Source organism: Xiphophorus couchianus, chromosome 5 (assembly GCF_001444195.1).
Source record: "Xiphophorus couchianus chromosome 5, X_couchianus-1.0, whole genome shotgun sequence".
NCBI classification, from domain to species: Eukaryota; Metazoa; Chordata; class Actinopteri; order Cyprinodontiformes; family Poeciliidae; genus Xiphophorus; species Xiphophorus couchianus.
The window spans coordinates 17,110,318-17,130,386 of NC_040232.1; the positions used below are offsets into that span (position 1 = coordinate 17,110,318).

At 35.2% G+C, this 20,069-nt stretch overlaps 1 protein-coding gene across 4 annotated transcripts in view; it reads left to right on the forward strand.

Annotated features, from left to right (window-relative positions):
- npnta (nephronectin a) overlaps nt 1–18,081 on the forward strand; it is a 61,668-nt gene extending 43,587 nt beyond the window's left edge. For all 4 annotated transcript variants that reach the window (XM_028018547.1, XM_028018548.1, XM_028018549.1 and 1 more), the window contains 7 exons: nt 630–764; nt 1,514–1,636; nt 3,109–3,495; nt 10,283–10,372; nt 11,486–11,584; nt 13,262–13,521; nt 14,651–18,081. In XM_028018547.1, coding sequence (XP_027874348.1) covers nt 630–764; nt 1,514–1,636; nt 3,109–3,495; nt 10,283–10,372; nt 11,486–11,584; nt 13,262–13,521; nt 14,651–14,761 — 1,205 coding nt within the window. In that variant the 3' untranslated portion in view covers nt 14,762–18,081. The remainder of the gene's footprint in view (nt 1–629; nt 765–1,513; nt 1,637–3,108; nt 3,496–10,282; nt 10,373–11,485; nt 11,585–13,261; nt 13,522–14,650) is intronic.
- Nucleotides 18,082–20,069: the final 1,988 nt, after the last annotated feature.

Genomic DNA, 20,069 nt, shown 5'->3' on the forward strand with positions numbered 1-20,069 from the left:
GTACTCATGAACTTGACCAAATCTGACAAGAAGGTCACAGAATGGTCTAGTCATAGTTTGCTAACAGTAAACTAGCCAAATATTAGCTGGGTTGTGTGAACATATATTTTTTGAGGAAATCCAGACTAAATTCAAACTAACATAGTCAGCATTGCCTTTGAATTAACCAAAGATGTGCGACAAATCAACATTTCACCATGTTTAAATAATGGTTTAAATAAATAAATTGCCTGGGACTGGGGGCAGGGGGAGGCAGGTTGTACTAGTCTCTAAATATTAATGCTCAAATTTCTGCTAAGGTGAGCAAAAGCCCTACTTGAAATAAGGTTTTAAATAATGAAATAAGGCATTGTGCTGTGCACAGAGAAGAAAATGCTTTGTTCATAAATGAATGTTAAGCAGAGAAGGTGAAGCAATCTGCTGCTTTGAATAACAGTGGTTTGTCATAGGTATAATTTCTTTCCTTTAATATCGAAGATTTGCATTGCCTGATTTTATTATAGCCAGAGGTTATATTGTTTCTAAATTGACATATGAAAAAGTTTCAGAGGAGGCGTGAACTATTTGGCTGAATTTGTTCGAATATCTTTTTTTTTGTAATAACCTGAAAGTCTTTTTTTCTCCCGTAGATGTGGATGAATGTGCAGCAGGGATAGCAGTGTGTCCCAGGTTCAGGAAATGTATTAACACCTTTGGAAGCTACATCTGCAAATGCCACGAAGGATTTGACCTACAATACGTCAATGGGAAATACCAGTGCATAGGTGAGGTCACAGTACTACAAAGTCAAAGTAATTTACCAATACTTTTATATGTGCACAAACCAAATTGACAATTGTTTATTAACTGGTGTGGACATTTCATCATCATGAAATATATTTTTTAAAGTTTGTTTTTATACCAACCAAGGGCAGAAGTTTTTAACATTTTTACTACCTGAAGAAGATCTAGAAGTGACTGAATAACTTCCCTTCCTGTCCACCTGATTGTGCCTCTGTTAAAAATTGAGAATCGCTTCTTGTTTGTTTTTGTAAATTAGCTCTGACCAGTTATTGATTACATATTCTGTGCAGTATATGGACATACTCTTCAGTAGGGTCAGGTTTTTGTATTAAAAGTTCTTGCCAGACTTATATTATGTTCCAGTTTTGAACTTCCATTAGTTGTAACCCATAATCATCAAAGCTAACAGAAACGAAGGCTCAATTTACATTTACAACGCTGAGTGTAATAAACCTACATAAGTTCTGGTTTAAAAGGGCTTATTATTTATAGATCAAATATCTCACTGCTCAGAGGATGCTTACATGACCTTGCTGTGTCCCTCTATCTTCCAAGTAACCCTCATAACGATTTTTCACTGGCATTCATGAAAACATAGGTGCTTCTGTTAAATAAACTATGAGTTTCCCCTCATGTGCACGTTGAGCAATTACCCTTTGATATTCCGTTGTTATGTCTGAAGGTTTTCCGCTCTGTCACTGAATGTTTTCATGTTTCTATTATCATTCAGACGTGGATGAGTGCTCTTTAGGCCTGAGCCACTGCAGCAGCTTCGCCACCTGCTACAACACGCCAGGCTCATACAAGTGCAAATGCAGAGACGGCTACAGGGGGATGGGACACGACTGTATACGTAAGTGCTGCCTGGGAACAAAAATGCTGGCACCGACGTTCACTACTGCAGAAGGGCCAGTGGGGCCCCCCATTTTGTTTTGTTTTCCTTGGCTTTTTCTTTAAAAAGTTAGGCAAGCAAGAAAGAGGGAGGAATCATCATGAAAGCCAGGAGTTGGTGCTGGAATTCCTTTCTTTGTAATGGCTGTCAGTCAGTGCTCAAATGACTCTCCTTCCCTTATCTCATGTGCACAGAGTAACTCTGTTTCTGTTACGTGACAATTTTAGTCAGCCAAAAGGGGGAGTCATCATCAAATGGAAATGATGTTCCTCTTTTTAATCACTAACATGAAGTTCATTAGCTTGCAGCAGTCCAGTGCAAATGAAGTCATTTATTCTTTAATATTATTTAACCATCTTATGTACTCAGCCAGTGGTATAATGGTATAATGAGCAAAGAAGATGCCTTTTGCAAACACTTCAACATGTCACCTAACTAAAGTTTGCAACACATAGAGAAGACAAGGAGCCAATTTGAAAGTTTTCTTTTGCTTATCCCATTTCAATTCAGTCTGCAACCTGAAAGATTCAAGAACCACTAACTCCAAACCCTTAACAAAAAAGAATAATTGAAAGAAAGGAGTAACTCAATAATAAAAAAAATCTACTTATACTCATGGGCAGTTATTTATTATTCGAAAGAGTGTATATTAAGGGTATATAACATAATTTGTACACCTTTTCCTTTTTCAGTAGAAATTGGGCTTATTGTTCATGATACAAATTGGTTTAAAGGCTGCAAAGAAAGAAACTAAGCACAAAACAACCACGACACAAGAAAACATAGCTATGTTTTGCTATGTGTGACTAGAAATTATGATTTCATGAATCTAATGTTATCTACAAAATGTTTTCTAAGTAGAAAGCATTTCTTCTTAGAAAAAAAAGTTTTCTAGGAGCATTTGGTGGGAGAATTAAATATGTAATGGCAAGACTTTTGCAAAAAACACATCAATCTCCATAAATAGTAATGGTGACTCATATTAGAAATGCAAGTTTCTCTAAGTTCTTTGTATCAATAAATTATATTTTAATGTTACTTATCTAATTGGAAAATAATTAACAGATTAGCTGTTATTTGGTATATTCACAAATTTTTGCATTTTTGACAAAATATGATATAATTAGGCTTTTGAAAATTAATCTTGGAAACAATTGACTTTTGTTTTTCTATGAATTTGTTCAAGTGTTTACCTGAGAGTTAACTCTCCTCTGCAACTGCAAACTTCTGCTTCAACTAGACATGAGGGAACCAGGTTGTTTCAGTCTGCTTATATTTAGTTAATAGATATCACTGAGAAGTCTCAGAGGATGAAATAAAGCTCTCACTGCAAAAGCCAGGCTAATCACTGCAGTTAGTCTGCAATTCTGTGCCTCATTAACTCCTAAGTGCTCATCTTTCAGCCCTCCATCTGCATTCTCTTATCATTGCAGCCATTCCAAAGGTGGTTATTGACCCCCCGAGACCAGGCAAACTGCCTCCCAATCATCACAACCACATCCCAGACTTGGATCACAAAAGGATTGCCACAGTCCGCCCACCAGTAACTCCAAAGAAAACCTTCCCCGTTGTTCCAAAATCGCCACTCGCAACTACAACTGAAGCCCCGCCGGCCCCCAGGACAATCACCCCACTTCCACGCAAACCAGCAGTTCCCACTCGAAGGCCCTTCATCCCAAATCAAAAGCCATCAATACCCACACGCAAACCCTACATCCCTCCAAGGGTTGTGGTTCCCACAGGAAAACCCCCACTCGTAACCTCTCCACCAGACAACACCATTCAGAGGGAGGTAACCAAACAAAGAGGAGATGTGCACAGTAAGAACCAACATCTTATTTTATTTTGACAATTACATGAGCAAGTGTATTTAAATTGATAAACATTATCAGCATTTGAAACCATCTTTTGGTGCAGCGTGGGAAGTTTCCATTAAACATCCACAGTTTATTTATTTTTTTCTGAGATCAGCTATTGTGTCTTTGACAAATAACTAAACCAGTAAGGCTGAACACAACAGAAAACCTGCAGGCTATTAAACAAAAGCAATGAGGTAAAACACTCGATAAAACAAAGTGACACTCCAGAGCTGCTTAGATTACCGACACGCAAGCTTGCATGTGACGCATAACACCTGCCAAACGTTAGGCTGCACTTATCTGTGTATTTGAATGTGAAGTTCTATTACAAATTGCTACTAATGAGCCTTTTTTTCACAAAGGATCAAAAGATTTTCTTTTAAGCTGTTTTTGCTTTTCTTTTTTTTTTTTTGGTCATTATGCATTTTTTGTTCTTGGGGTGTAATGCTGATCTAAATCATTTGCAGACAGTTTGAATAAAACACAAACTCTCCTATATTAGCTATAGAAAGAAGTCTCAGGTATGACATTTATTTATAAAACTAAGCTTCCTTGCTTTGTAAAACATGTCTAAGATAAAGCATATCTATGACGATGGTGGTGATGGTACAGTTGTTTACTTAAATATTTTTCTATCAATCAATTCAAAGCAGTCTATCTTTATGCTGCCAAATTATATCAATGTGAGAAGATTTTCAATTATTTAATTTAACTGGTACTTTGAGGACATTTGGGATGTTGATATGGCCCAAAATGTAAATGAGTAAAACACCCATGGTCTAACTCCTTGAAAGCAAATTGTGTGAAATGTTTATCACATAACAAATCATGTTTTATCATTGTTTTTGATGTGTGAAGTCTAAAGAAACAAACCAAATCAATGGTAAAAAATATATATATATATATATATATATACTAAATAGTGTTGATGAGTTTGATTTATCATTTCTAAGTGGAAAAAGAGGCAAAGAACAGTCCTCAAAAGCAGTGATTACAGGGTGTTTGTAAAGGTCTCACCTTTTCCTACAGATGTTCCATAATTTATTTAATACTCCATAACCTACACATAATGTTTAATATGTATAAATATTTTTATTTGACTACAAATATTGTAGAATGTCATAGAAAGAAAAATATTACTTATTTCTATTTTAATATGTTTTCATAGGACCTGGTTTGTAATTTGAAATCAGTCTCTCTAATTGCACAGTTGAGGTAACATTTTCATCTTAAAATTATGTTATTTCTGGCTTATCTACTGTATGTACCACATTGTGGTTGCAGCACAACATGAATCATTGACACTTATTTCATTAAATGTACATTGACCTTCTTCGTTTTTACTCAACATTTGTAATTAAAATTATTGAACTAAGTACCGGTAGTTTTAAATGACACAGAAAGAGGTTGAAGTCTAATCTTATTCTAAAAATGTCAAAAATAAAAGCAGCATTTATCTTCACCTTTCAAATGTTTAAGTAGATGGAAATTACGTCCTTTTAGAACGGGCCCTGCTATAAACTGTAGTTCTCCAAAAACATAGATTAAGTAAAAGTATTCATCCTCCCTAACGTATTAATGAAAGAAAGTCATTGGAAGTCACGTTTGCCACAAGGAGTACACAGAAAACGTGCGAAAAGGTGATCTGATCAAATGTGACCACAAAAGACTTGCTCCTGTAAAAAGAGCAAAAGGTTATTCGACAGCGTCGTTCTCAGTGTACTGAATGCAAATATGCTGCAGAGTTTTCAGATTTTCATGATTAAAATATTTTGGAAATTGCATCAGTTTCCACATTCCACAGTCATGCAATATATCAAGTTGATTTATCATCTAACATCGCAATAAAATATATTGATGTTTGTGTTAGAAAAGTTAAAAAGGTTCAACAGTACTTTTGACAATTATAGTCTAAACATAAATAAACTCCCAAGTTTTAGTGAAATTTAGACCAAAGATCTTATTTAGACAAACAATGTGCTAACATATTTTCTTTCTTTGGAATTCACTGCCAATTACAATTATTGAGAAATGACTGTGTTGTCATGAGCTGTTAATGTTGCACAAAAATTAGACATCTCATTAAACCTCATAGCATACGACCTTCTTGAAAGACTGTACACAAGCATCTTATAGGGACGATATTACGTATTTTCCATGCACATAGTGCCATTTTGTAGGAAGATCAAGTAATTATGTTATATATATTATATATTTTATATATAACACACACACACACACCCCCACAAATATATATATATATATATATATATATATATATATATATATATATATATATATATATGTACAGTATATATATAATGATAAAATAATGGATTTTCTCGCTTATACAAAGAGTGGTTAGTTTAAAACCCAGATGTTACACCGGTTTTCTGCTGAGATGAAACAGTTCAATACAAAAGAAGGAATTAGACACTCTGGTTGCCATTCGTCTTGCCAGATGGCACCTCATAATTAGAAAACCGAATAGGGAAAGAAGATTGCATTAGCACCTGTCCGCACAGCTTGAGGAAGACATCAAGTCTAATAGTTTTCACCCCAGCAGAGTAATTCAAGAAAGCAGAGCTTCCTGTAGGTGATATGATGAATAGAAAATGGGAAGGGAGGGGACATAGCTCAAGGTAATTATTAAAATAATTAATCAGAAATCAGAACTGAAACGAGTGTCTCTTTGTGCAGGTCAACAAGTGTTTTCAGGAGAACAGGATGTGCAAATGCACTTGTGTACTCTGAATGATAAATGAGAGTATTTTTATTTGGACGTGTGCTGTCCACAACTCCATATTAATGATTTTTGAGATTCACAAAATTCACAAAACAGTACATAAATTCATGTTTCTGTCATATTTTCCATAGGATATATATTTTAAATATATATATATATTGTATAGTATAGACTGCATGATTACCTTAAAAATAGATTTTACACAGATTTTGCCTGATTTCTTGATTCTTTATGCCCTGTTGTGGATTATTCTCTTGTGTTTAATATTTTCCCGTTTTGCACCTCCATGTAATTACACATAATTTAAGAACTTATTTGTTTTTATTACTTGGTTTGTTACCATCATCTAGTGTGACATTCATGTCAGTAGCCCAATGTCTTGTTAATAACCCAGTAAGAAATAATCTTTTCCCTTGAGAAAATAGTCAACATATTCAATCTTTTCTTTTATCTTTGTACATTCTATATTTTATGACAGGTTTTTCTTTGCAAAATGTATTTACTTTGCTCTTTTTTTCTTACCCTTTATTCCTTTTTTATTTATCTTTTTCCACTGCAGTTTCAATATGCACAGACACAAGATTAGCATCAAAGCTCTCAACTAAAAAGCAAACAAGTAAATTTCCCAAATGTACCTTTTGTGAAAGTGCAAAACCTGCCACAGGATAAGAAATCCTCAGTCCTGTGTGACAATTAAAACCCTTTTAACACCCTATGTGTTCCGTAAAAAAAAAAGAAAGAAAAAAAAAAGTCCCCTCCATTTGACTAAAAGCAACTGATTATTTAAGCTCCATAAAAACAGTCTTTTAGGGATGCAAACTTTAATTAAAGTTGACTATTTTGCATTTGTTCAGCTGAAACTCTTTGGTCCGCATTTAGAAAAAGCAAATGAGATCCTTTTTATCCCTTTTCAAAAATGTGGACTCTGTGCAAAGATGAAAACAGTCACACATAAAATAAAGCAGAGTTTAATAGCACCAATGTCATTTTATTTATTTAAACTAATTTTATGTAAGCACAATTTATGTAAGTCCTGTACAATGAAATTAAAGTAAACCAAAAACATATACTACATGAACCTCTACATGGCATATACAAATATACTGCATAGTCCTCCAGAATGGGGTGAGTGTATTGGCGACGCACGGTCAGCCCATTTCCTGTCCTGAGATGTTGGTAGAGCCTTGCAAAATCTGTCCTGTAACAGGAAGTCAGTGAAGTGGTTTCTCACTTATATGTTATGCCATCTGCAAACAACATAAGGGTCGGTTTATTTTGACTAAATGTAAGAAATTGCAATCGTTCAATACATTTGAATATTTTTTCTAAATAGAGAGATTTGGACTCTGAGATACGCAATTAGGACAATGTAGTATAGTACTGTATGCTGACGATTTGATTCTTTACCTAACAAATCACAGTCCATAACCTTATTAACTTTAGCTGCACCAGTTTCACAGGCCTGCTTCATTTGGAACATTTCTAAGTTTTTAGCACAAACACATGACAAATGCTCTATTTTTATTAACCATAGATTTGTAGATTGTGATTCTGACTCTGACAAAAATGTATTTATACATGTTTTTAAGGTCAAAGCCTATCCAGAAAATGTCATAATTGTAATGCAATGCAGTTTGAAACAGTAATCCATGCCTTCATTTTCATCATGGCTGAATTACTGTAGTTCCCTCTATCTCAGAGTCAGCCAGTCTCCACTTTCACGACTACAGCTGGTGCAAAATGCTGCTGCACATCTTTAAACAAGAACATGTCAGAGAGAGCAAATTGTCACTGTCCTGGCTTCTCTCCACTGGCGCCTGCGTATTTTAGAGTTCGTTTTAAAATTCTTTTGTTTGTTTTTAAGGTTTTAAACAGCCTTGCCCTGCCTAATTTAACAGAGCTTCTTCACTGCTACACTCCCTCTTGGTCACGCAGGCCTGCTGACCAGCTAATCTTGGTCTTTCCCACTTGTAAGCAGAAGCTTAGAGGAAAAATACCCAAACAAACCTTTGCATTTTAAGTGATCAATTACTTGCGATTAGTAAAGTGTTTTAATCAGATTTTTTTTCAAAAAAGGAAAACTGTTAAGGGGGAAATGCAATACGATTTTCTCGTCCGATCTCTTCAATGTGCTTTAAATCCACTCTGAGTACAAGATTAGAAAATGGGTCTTTATCTTGACACTGAAACCTAGACACACACACACACACACACACACACACAGAGATAGAACAGGATGCCGAGAATTGCTGGAGAGCCTGGTGTATGCATGACCTCTCCCACTCTCAGATTTCTTCGGTTGACCGACTTCTGCACTCTGCCAGGTGGTCATGAACCTACAAGACGACAGACTGATTCAGGGCACGTGCTCAGGAATTCGAAGGATTAGTTGAATACTACACAGTCAATTCATAGATGACTTGTACAAAAACAAACTTTTGATCATTTAATATTATTAAAATTTAGATTTTAAAGTCTCTCAAACTTATACATTTTACTGCATATAAAAAAACCTTCTGTCTTGCTGCAGAAGACCAAAAAATGGTTGAACTGTCATAACAGCTTGGCCTTGTGCAGTTTGACGTTAGTGGGGAAAGACAGAGGCTGCGTTGTTCCTGTGGGTTGTAGAAAAACTACATAATCAACACAAAAGACACAAACTGACTTTAAGCATGAGAGCTATGAAAGTGAAAGAAGGAGTAATGGTGAAAGAACAGAGTCAACATTCTGACCATGATTCTCAGGGAGAAGATCTTTTACATGCTCTTTTACTGAACTGAACTCCCTGCAGATGAGCAAATCCGCCTCGTCTCAATCTGCTTAACCTTAGAAGAGCTTATAACAGAGATGTTTCTGAAAACTTGCCTTCTCACTCTCTCTGTTATCAAGGTGGAGAAACACTTTTTCCCCTGATCATGGCTAACTGAGAGGAGGTCATGTTTCATTTTGCAGGAATCATGACCACATGAGATTTACTCAGTTCAATTTAATTCATCTTTATTTATAAAGCACCTTTAACCACAAATGAAACTCAAAGCACTGAACAAGCAAAACCTCAAGATAAAGCAGACAGCAGAAAGAAAGCAAAACATTTTTTCTTTTTCAAGCCTTAATAGCAATTTTAAGATAAAAGGTTTATAAAAAGAATAATTCTCAAAGCAAGAAAATGCTAAATAATGATATAAATCAATTAAAGTTAAGAACAGTAAATAAAAAGCACACAAAACAAGCCAAAATGTAAACTGAAGACAGTCTTATGAAATATGTATTACTAATAAGGAAATAAATAAATAAATAAGGCTGTAAGCCTATCATGATAGGCTTACAGCTTCATCCATTCATCCATTTTCTAACACCGTTGTCCCTAGAGGGGTCAGGAGGGGTGCTGGTGTCTATCTCCAGCTAACGTTTCGGGCGAGAGGCAGGGTACACACTGGACAGGTCGTCAGTCTGTCGCAGGGCAGGCTTACAGCTTTTTTGAAAAAAAACTTTTTAAAAATAGAATAAAAAGCTTGGAGTTCCAGTGTTTCTTACCAAAAGAGGAAGCTAATTCCAAAGTAAAGGAGCCTGGAAACTAAAAGTCTCCTACGCTTGCTTTGAATAGGGTTGACAAGAAAGCCTGCATCTTGGGGATGAAGTGCTCTTGTAGGATAGTAGGCAATGGATAAAAGTAGGTTGTTGAGGATTTTGTATGCAATCAGAAGTGTCTTTTACTCCGTTTTGAATTTCATAGAAACCCAGACGAGTAATGCTGAAATGAGACATGTGACTCCGTTTAACATCTCCTGTAAGAACACTAGCCATAGCAGTCTGCATCACCTGAAGAATTTTGAAGAAGCTACTTTGGCACCTGTTGTTTTTTAACTTTGACATTGATTTATCCCTGTAAAGTATTTTTCTGTGTAATGTAGCAAAGTCATACAAACAGCTCCAAGCAGAGAACATTGAATCAATATAATTTCTTTGTTAATCCTTTTTCTAAACCCATGCCTCTTTCCTCAGTCCCTAGGAATAATGGTCACAACACTGTTCTGGACACAGACTTTGATATTGAGCTCGGCAATACAGCAGATGAAGCCAAGGATGACCCAGGTAAGCATAACATGTATGACAAACCATACAGGGTTCAGAAAATAGCAAACATGAGCTATGGGACAAAGTGTAAGTGAAACAAACTCCTGGAGTTTTTCTTGCCAAGGTGAAGTTAATATAGGGACCAGGTGTGTTTTAATAGGAGATGACACCTGGCATCTGGACGTGTCGCTTAAGCGATGGCTCACTGCCTACGAGACACTGCCAAAATGTTCTGCTTCTCACACTCTGCTCGTCTTGCTGCTTCAATGATGAATTGATTGGAAGCACATTAGTGTTCTGCTCCAGGCCTCTGCATCAAGCAAGACTCAATGCACAATTGTACCCAATATCATTAGTAAGCTTTTGTGAAGTCATGTCAGCTTGATGTGATTTATTAATACCAAGGGAAAAATATGGATTAAATGGTCTAAGGATTCGGTTTGGTGTTGCTTTGGATCCATAGCATTTTATTTTTTGTTGTTAGTAGAGACATATCAGAGATCATCTTGGCAGAATTGTCTTTCTCCTCAGTTCCTATTCTTTTATAGATAGTTTATTCTTTGATCCACGTTTTTTCAGTCATATCAAAATGAATATGTAGATCTTGTAAAAGCTGTGAATATTAAATTGTACTGCAAATGCACTATTTTTTGTCAAACCTATTTTTACATCAAAAATAAAGATTTTTCTTTTTACAGCCACATGACATTTCTGATTAGAATATTACATGAAACCAATAAAAAATATATTTTTAATGCGTAGATGTGAGCTTGATGACTTGAAAGTATAATATATGCTCAAAATGTGTATACAGGAGGAGCCTTCAATATAAGAATAGAGCCTAATCAGAACACATATTTTAATTTAATAAGTATGACTGTATTCACTCCCAACTGATCTGGATTTAGATAACACATAATTTAAGCTCACTTGTGGACCTTTGCTCTAGAATTCCCTTATTTAATTAATTTCTGTTTGAGATATAGAGTTTTTTTTCTGGAGGTGTTAAATGTTCTCATGAATAACAAAATCACTTAATTTTCACCACACCAGAGGTTCGGCTTTCTTTTTTGTTGATGTTGAAGGCACACAGCATGAAATCAGACATTTACAATCAGTTCTGTTTCTCAGACTCGGGGTATTTGAGCTGCTCCTTTGATGACGGTCTTTGCGGTTGGATCAGCGACAAAGACGGAGACCTGCACTGGGAGACGACTCCTGATCCCACAGGTAATTGAAGAGTGGAGTCAATCCTACAAAGTTCCCCTACTCAAGGACTAAAGTTTGTTTATAATTTGTTTATACATGAATTTTAGAAAGGCTTGACATGCATGCTCATGTATGCATAGAAAGAAAATCTGTTTAGTCCTGCTTAATTACAGGTCAAGATGAGAATGACTTAAGGGAAGTAATTTGTCCTCTGAAGATTAATGCTTTGCTCCGCAAAGAAATTTAGGTGATAATTGGATTGCATGGCCTTGAATTTTGAAGCCTTAGGCTTTATCAAATATAAATATAAAATTAGACAAGGAAAGACATGGTCAATTATGTTGAGAGGACACAGCAAGTCTAAAAAGCACATTATCTCTTCTAGGTCTCTCTTAATTATCTACATCTTGTTTGTCCAGTTAGTTAAAGAATCTAACTGGGTGTTTTCACCAAATTACATATCATACTAGATAAGTGCTGACCTTAAGTAAATAAGATGCAACATTTCAGTGAGTGCCAGCTTGTTGATGTAGAATTAAAATACTCGAGGGCCATTTCCCTTCTGTTTACATAATGTCTCTACTATAAATGCTATTTTCTTGATGTTGTCATACATGGAGTATTTTTTATCTGCCTCCTTCCTTTTGACCCCCAAAGGCAAACATCACTCTCAGATGAATACTTTTGACTTTGATGGAACTTATAGCTTATGCAGAAAGCCTCAACAGATACTTACTACAACTTCAGAAATTAACAATAGCCGTGAAGTGGCTCTGCCAGAGAAGCAAAACACACATACATCAGCATTTATCAGCTTTAACCCAGAAGCACTTTAAATTTAAATTGCTCTGATGCATACATTAATAAAAATGAATCTCTAATTGGCCTGGCAACTGAGTAGATTGGGTTCAGATCAAAGTGTAAAATTATTTTGTGGAGTTATTGTTTGCAAAAACAGCAGACTCAAAAGATAAAAAGTATTCTAAATAATTCAAAGGTAATTGTTAAATGAAAAGCAAAAAGTTGTGGAATAGTCCAAGTTGAAGAACATAATACAGAGAATTTTTTTTTACATTGACCTGCATAAAACAGGCATGACTTTATGATTTTTCTAAATTATGCAGACTGTCTGACTCAACATACCTCTGAAGACCTTAAGAATTTCTCATCTTGCTTCTGCAAATCTCTTACCATTTTCATGTATGACTATTTGCTTCAGGGATTTAGGTCATGGCATGTTTCCTGCTTTTTGATTTTACTCTTTGATTATTCATTCTGTAACATATTTCTTAACTTCAGACAGAAGAACTAAAGCAGATATCAAGAGTTGACTTTTGCTGGGGACTCCCAATACCAATCATTTAATTAATATCTGTATGTATATGTAATAAAGTATGATCTTATTCTATTACCATAGAACCCTAAGCTTTGGTAGCTCTTTCAATAGCTCACAATACATACTTGCATTGCAACCACAATAAATAGTTTTACATTTAGAAACATTTGCTTAATTAAATCTTTTTCTCCTTGTACAATTAAACCAACATTATACTAAAGCACAATTTCTAAATCAGGACATGCACAGTGTGTTAGATCCAATTCAACATGACCAGACATTCTAATAAATTTTTCCCATTGCACCTGACCATTTATGGGAGTTGGTGTTTATTTATTTACATCATTCATTTGCTTGCACAGGTGGATGGTATCTCACGATCCCAGAAACAGGAAACAAGAGGACGGGACGAGGGGCCCGGCTAGTACTTCCTCTCACCCCGCCATGGAATGATGGCAATTTATGCCTGTCATTCCGGCACAAGCTGGCAGGCCACCATGTGGGAATGCTTCAAGTGTTTGTGAAAAAAGGAAAGCAGTACAGTCCTGCAGTGTGGGGCCGAACGGGGGGCAATGGCTGGAGGCACACCCAGATCACATTATGGGGTACAGGCCTGGAAAGTGTAAGTAAAATTATACAAATTTCCACTCGATAATCTAATTTGGAAGAGAAATCGTCATTCTTTTTACAGCTGTTCTTCTAAATTGTGTTTGAGAAATATGTTTTTAGAAATATATCTAAAAAAAACATGAAAAAAATAAAGTGACAACATGGCAAGCAGGAACCAAACTGTAAGTTTGGTGTAGGAATGGTTACTCCAAAATCAGAGAAAGGTGAGAACAGCAACAACTTACCAGTCAGAATCACACAGATGACTTCAGCATGTCTTCTTTTTCTTTAGGATATTTTCTAAAATGTGCTCTAAGCAAGTCCAGGTGCTCTCTGATTGGTCAGAATTAATATGACACAATGTTCAAAAGTAGTAAGAACAAAGTGTTCAGCTTGTACAGCAATGTGTCCAGTAAGGTGGAGAGAGTCAGGAAGGATTTTGGGTGAAAGCAGTAATTTTTAGACATAACAGACCGGTGCCCTGTCCCGAGATTGAAAAACAGTTTGTGGATAGCAGTGAATAACTGCTTTTTACCAACAATTTTTTAAAATAACCATGAATTTTTGTCAGCGGTCTGGAAGACATTTTAATTTCTGTTTTGGATCTCGTCAGCATTGTGTTTTAAAAATACACTATTTAATGGGTAAGATGAATGATGTTCTCTTCATATTCCTTAACAATCTTTTCCCTCTGTTGGGTAGCAGAATCTGGGGAGTAATAAGAATGCCTCCACGATTCTATTCTGTGTTGCCAATGAATGAGCAACCATAGGTTTGACATATTGACGTTTGAGAGGAAAACGGTTTGCATTATAAAATAACTGGTAGTCACACCCATCACCAATGTCTGTTCTTGATCATTACATTCTGGAGAGACCTTTCTCTGAAGGCTCATTTTGGGTTAAAAACGTGTTTTAAATTGGTCGACTGCTTAAAATTGATCAGTTGGGCTGATTAGGATTTAGGCTGCACTTTTTAAAGATTAATCATTTTTCATGGCTCTATAGTAGGATAAAATGTGCCCTTTAAATTTAGCATATAGCAGTATAGGTACTGGAAAAGCTTTAATGACCTCTTTTATCAATAATCAAAGCATTATGACCTTTTCATTGTAGAAATACCTGTTTCCTGCTGTTCAACAGGTCATCTTGAAGGGGGAACGTGGGAGAGGCAGAAGTGGAGAGATGGCTGTGGATGATATCACTTTGAGGAAAGGTTCCTGCACAGAGGAGCACAATCTAAGGAGACTCTGACTGAAAGAATGGTGAAGGGCAGACAAAAAGGACAACAAGAGGAAAAATCATCCTAAAGAGACGAGACTCTGCTGTGACACCTCCTTATTCTGCTCTGATCCTTACTTTGTCCTTCTCATCCCCCAGCCCTACTGTGAGTGGTGTCAAAAGTTATGCATACAATTTAGTGTTACAGGAGGTTTTTCCTATTCATCTGTTCATGAACAAGAAGAACTTAGTAGGATATTTTTGGCAGCACTCTCCAGTCGTCTCACCCCACAATTTCAGTTTTCTGAACTGTGCATGTACTGATGTATTATGGAAATGTACTGCATCTCATATTGGCTCTGGCAGCCTCCAGCCACACCAGGAAGATTCATTCATTTTTCTAAATATAAATCTGTTCCTTTGCTTTGCATTTTTGTTTTGTCCAAATATTGTAAACACAGTCTATATGTTTTAATTCACTTGCTTGTGACACACACGACCACAAATGCAGTTCCTGTTTATGATAAAGAACAATATTAGACTTGGTGCTCTTTTATTTTTAGAAGAAGTTCAATTTGCCAAAATTAGATTTTAAAATTGGATTTTTCTAAATGAATGTAGTTCCAGAGTTAACATTGACGGTCACAGTGCCAAACTTCAATACAATAAAGCTGTAAATTTCTGCCAAAAATTTCAGAATTTTTTAGATAATTTACATATTTACTTGGATAAAGACTTTGAAATGTCTTCACTTTGCAAAATAAATAACATTCTCTGTGATTAAAGACCAAATTTAAACATTAAAACTAGAGTCAGAAATTAGATATTAGATTTTTTTTTATTTGTAAGAAATATCTCAGAGGTTTTCTGAGATTATAAAGTCAAGAGCTGCACATCTGGATAATTTAAGTGCTAGATCTGGGTTCTTTTCAGAATGGCATCTCACACATTCAGACCTGATGCAGCCATGTTGCCGCTTTTTTCCATTTTGATTCACAGTTGAAGTGTTTATGTCAGGTCAACACTCAGGAGATGTCTTTCTGAAAGAGGAAAAGAGCCTAGATCTACCCACCCTGTGCATCTCCTAAATTTACCACTTAAGCCGTAGACGACTTCTGTCACTTTTTGTTACAGATGTCTGACTTCATAATCTCAGTTATGTTTTCTGTTACGTTCAAATTTCTGGCTTTATAATATCAGAAAATATCTTTGTTTTGTTGTTGGAAATTTGTGCCCATTTTATGAAGAAGTGTATCCTTTGTCTTGCAATTTAAAACATAAAGTTTTTCCTTGTAAATTTGTGAAATTGATCTTAAAATTTTAGATTTTGGTGAAAATTTACGTCTCTGCGGATAGTTATTATTTTCCTTTTACCTACAGTACTACATAATATTTGAATGGATAACTGAGGTGTCAAATATTTATATAAGTGATCAGTTATAGAAATGAGACTAAAATATTAATTATAATGTAATTCATTCAAATAAATATATGCATATTTGAGGATATTTATCTCAATACTTTTTTCAAAACATTAAATGTGGAAATAATTAACATTTTTACTCACCTTATGTTAAAAAAATATAAATGTTTTAGCATTTGTTTTAAAGGTGTGTTTTGCAACACATGATGAATTGACTGAGGCTGTAACTCATTGACTGAGGCTATTTGACACCTCAGTTAGCTCTGCTATATAATATAGCAGAGCTAACACTGCTATACAAAAAGGGATTCATCTACTGTTTGGTTGTTGTGCAATTTTGCCTATTAAATGTGATGATGGACAGCAGTACAAGAAAAATTAAATAATAAATAGGTAATGAAATATGAAATAGGATATGATTTTCACATATTAATTGAAGTGTTAATTATCTCTACATTTAATTATAATGTATATTCTAAATATATTGACATATTTAAATAAAAATACATAGGTTTTTTTGTATTTATTGGAGTTTCCTAAAAACTGTCACTTATAAATGTATTTCACAAATTGTTTATTTATTGATTAGAAGCCCTTCTGGTCCTTTATCAATTTGAAACAAATAAGTTAAAGGTACAGTTCAGTTTTTATTAAATATTTTCACCTAAGAATAATTTTTTGTAGTTTAGGTGAATGATATGTTGTAAAGTGCATTTGCATTGCTTTTGGATCACTTAGTTGTGTGTGACGTTTTAAAAGAGTTGTGCTCTGGTAACAGGTGTGGAGAGTCTTCAATGTAAAAAGACTGACTGATGCAAAAGCAGTAACGATGAACTACTGTTAAAAAAATAACATTTTAGTTAATATGGATGTAAAAAAATCCACCTTTATTTGTGTTTATTGAGTTCTGAGTTGCTCTTTGACTCTAATAATTTTTCCAAACTGAGATCTCTGTGTTGTGAGAGTGAGATACTGACTGTCCACAAGTGCTCGTATGGAACAAACCCCTATTTAAACAAAAAACACCCAACAGTTATGATATCATATTTTTGTTTATCTAAGAATAATGTTTTATATGTTGTTTCAAGGTTACAAAAAATCTACAGCACCTACTGACATGACAGTACATGTACAGTCAAGTACAGACAAGTACAGGTGGGTTTTCGGTTCTCATTGTTTTCTAGGAGAAATACATCATTTTATGGTTGTTGTGAATATTAAACATACCAAATGTAATACCTGGAATGCACTGCACTATACTGTGTAATGTTTTGTCTGCAATTAGAAATAGCTTTACAATTTAGTGATTTTGAAAGCAGACCTTATGGTTCTTCTTCTACAGTTTGCCCCTAGAAAATCTTGCTCTACCACTTCAGCCTCGTCTTTCACCATTGAATAAACATGGAAAATCTCACTCACCTGTATGCGATTGTGGTCTAAATATTCATGCCCTGTAAGAACAAGCTCAGTATTCTAAAAAAAAAAAAACAGCCTTTGAATATTCCTGGTTTTTGACATAACTTGTTATGGTAGATACTTCTGTATATCTTGGAAGAGCACCAGGTTTCCTCTTTTTTTTTTTTGTCTTTTTGCAAAATGATTTTGTTGTTCTGTACCATCCCCATCCCTACTTTTGTCTGATGCCCCCTGCAGATGAACTACCTGAAGTGTTTAAAAAAAGAAGGGGCAAAGGATTTTGGGCAGTCACAATTGAACGTTTTCTTTGTATTGTGCTTTGTTATATGAAATGTATTTGTTACTGACATTGATTGATGAGCAGAATGGTATATTTGTAAATGTATTCATGTGTACATACTCTGTACAATGCCATAAGCTGGTGTGATTTATATGTTATGTAAATTCATATATGAATGTTGATTGGACTTGGTTGGTATTTCAGTATTTAATTAAAGACCCGGTGGAAGCCTTTCACGTGACCCCTTTGTTTTCTGTAATAATGAGGGAATTTATCTCACAACAATGTGCTCAGAAGCTTCATCTGATATTTTATGCTTTCAGACCTGCTTTATAATTGAATGTTTAAAAGACAGAATTAAGTCAAGCATATCTTCAAATGTAGAACATGTTCCACTGGATGTTGAACTAAGCGATTGATCTTGGGGATTTTATTCAGAGCTTTTGGTGTAACTGATACATCCCTTAAAAACTTAGACTACTAGCTTTCCCTATGGCCATTTTAGCCAAACCCTAGTGCTAATTTGGTGAAAAGAAATTCTCTAAAATGTTCAACTGACTACTCTGGATGCATGAAAAGTAGAAAACAAATTACAACTTAGATTCATACGAGGTGAGACAGAATAAAACTCACCCAAAACTGAATCAAATAATTTTGTGATTATTGTGTTTCATTTTAATTATGTGTGCTGTGTACACATAATTGGACTATGCATCTAAAATTCACACTGAGTCCTGCTTCTCATTAAAAGAAGGGAGCTTTTTCAGTTCTACCCCAAAACTTTAAACAAGGAGGGATTATAACTTTATCCAACAGTTATTAGAAGCTTATTCTTTTTTTTTATTGATTTGCTGGTAAGAGATGTGGGGAGGAGGGGTGGCATTTTGTTAAATTACATTGTTATTCTCTCATAAAAAAACATGTGTCCCTACCTAATGGATGGTACCTGGGACCATTTTCAGCACATAAATTGGAACCTAGAGAGGTCTAGTGTAAGATAAACAGGATAAAAACTATTTTTCCAGTAACATTTGATAATAGTCCATTCAAATCACTTTAATGGATATTTTTTTCATACAAACTGTGGATATTATGATACGCTGAGAGGTGTGGTGTGGAAGGAAAAAGTCATCAAACTTGGCTGTACAATAATCAAAGCTGGTGTATTAGGCCTCCAGTTTAACATTACTGCTGGAGTTTAAAATTGCATTTAAATCAAAATGCCAGTTTTCCCATCAGTCAGTCTCTCTGCTACATCCAATAGTCCACCTATATACTGGTTATCCCCGCCTTCTGAATTTACCCCCAGCCAATCAAACTCCAGCCATCACTGCTTCTTCCATAACAGAGCTGGGTTTGAGGCGGGTCTCCTTCTTAGCAGGGTTCCAAGATGGCAGCTACAATGACACACCCACAAGGTAACAAATATTTCACAGACAAAGGACACTCTAGCATTCAAACATTACAGAAAATCTTCTTATCTCCTAGACACTAGAAATTATTAGATAAATCAGGAAGACCTGAGATTTTATGGTAGAATCTTTGATCTGCACCGGAGAAGCAACATATAGACATCAACACACTTGTATGGCTAGACCACAAAAAGTCTCACTGTGGTCTAATGGGCAGAACTGTTGCAAATCTCAGTGGCACATTTAGGAAATTGTGTGTGTCCTGGATGCATTGGGAAGTTTACAACAAGCACATAATCAGAACTAGCTCCATCATGAAAATAAGAATATGAATTCTGAAACAAAGTAGCAGATCATGATTCTTTTTTTTTAGAAACCTAGATAAAATGTCAAGATACTCACACCCTTATCTGTGGGTTGTCAATGAGATTTCAGATGAGGCAGTTCTGTCATTGCAAGATGGATTGAGCTGTGTCAGACTCTGATTATTCTGTCATTGTTCATATTGGGGCCTTTTGTTCTGTAACCTACACGCAGAAAGTGCCTTGAGTTTAATGCAAATAAGTGTCACAATGAAAATTTCTGAAACCTTCACCTTAAGACCAATATAGTTAATGTATTCAGAAATTAGTTACTCATTTATTTGTTTATAAAATTGACTTTGTTATATAGTTCAAAGGGCATTTTCAAAAAGCATGAATATTAATGTCAGGTTCTTTCATATAAATTGTTGATTATGTTAAACAGGAGGACAAACAGGGCACAACTAGAATAACCTTATGTTCCTTATGTCCCTCATGTTTACTCGTG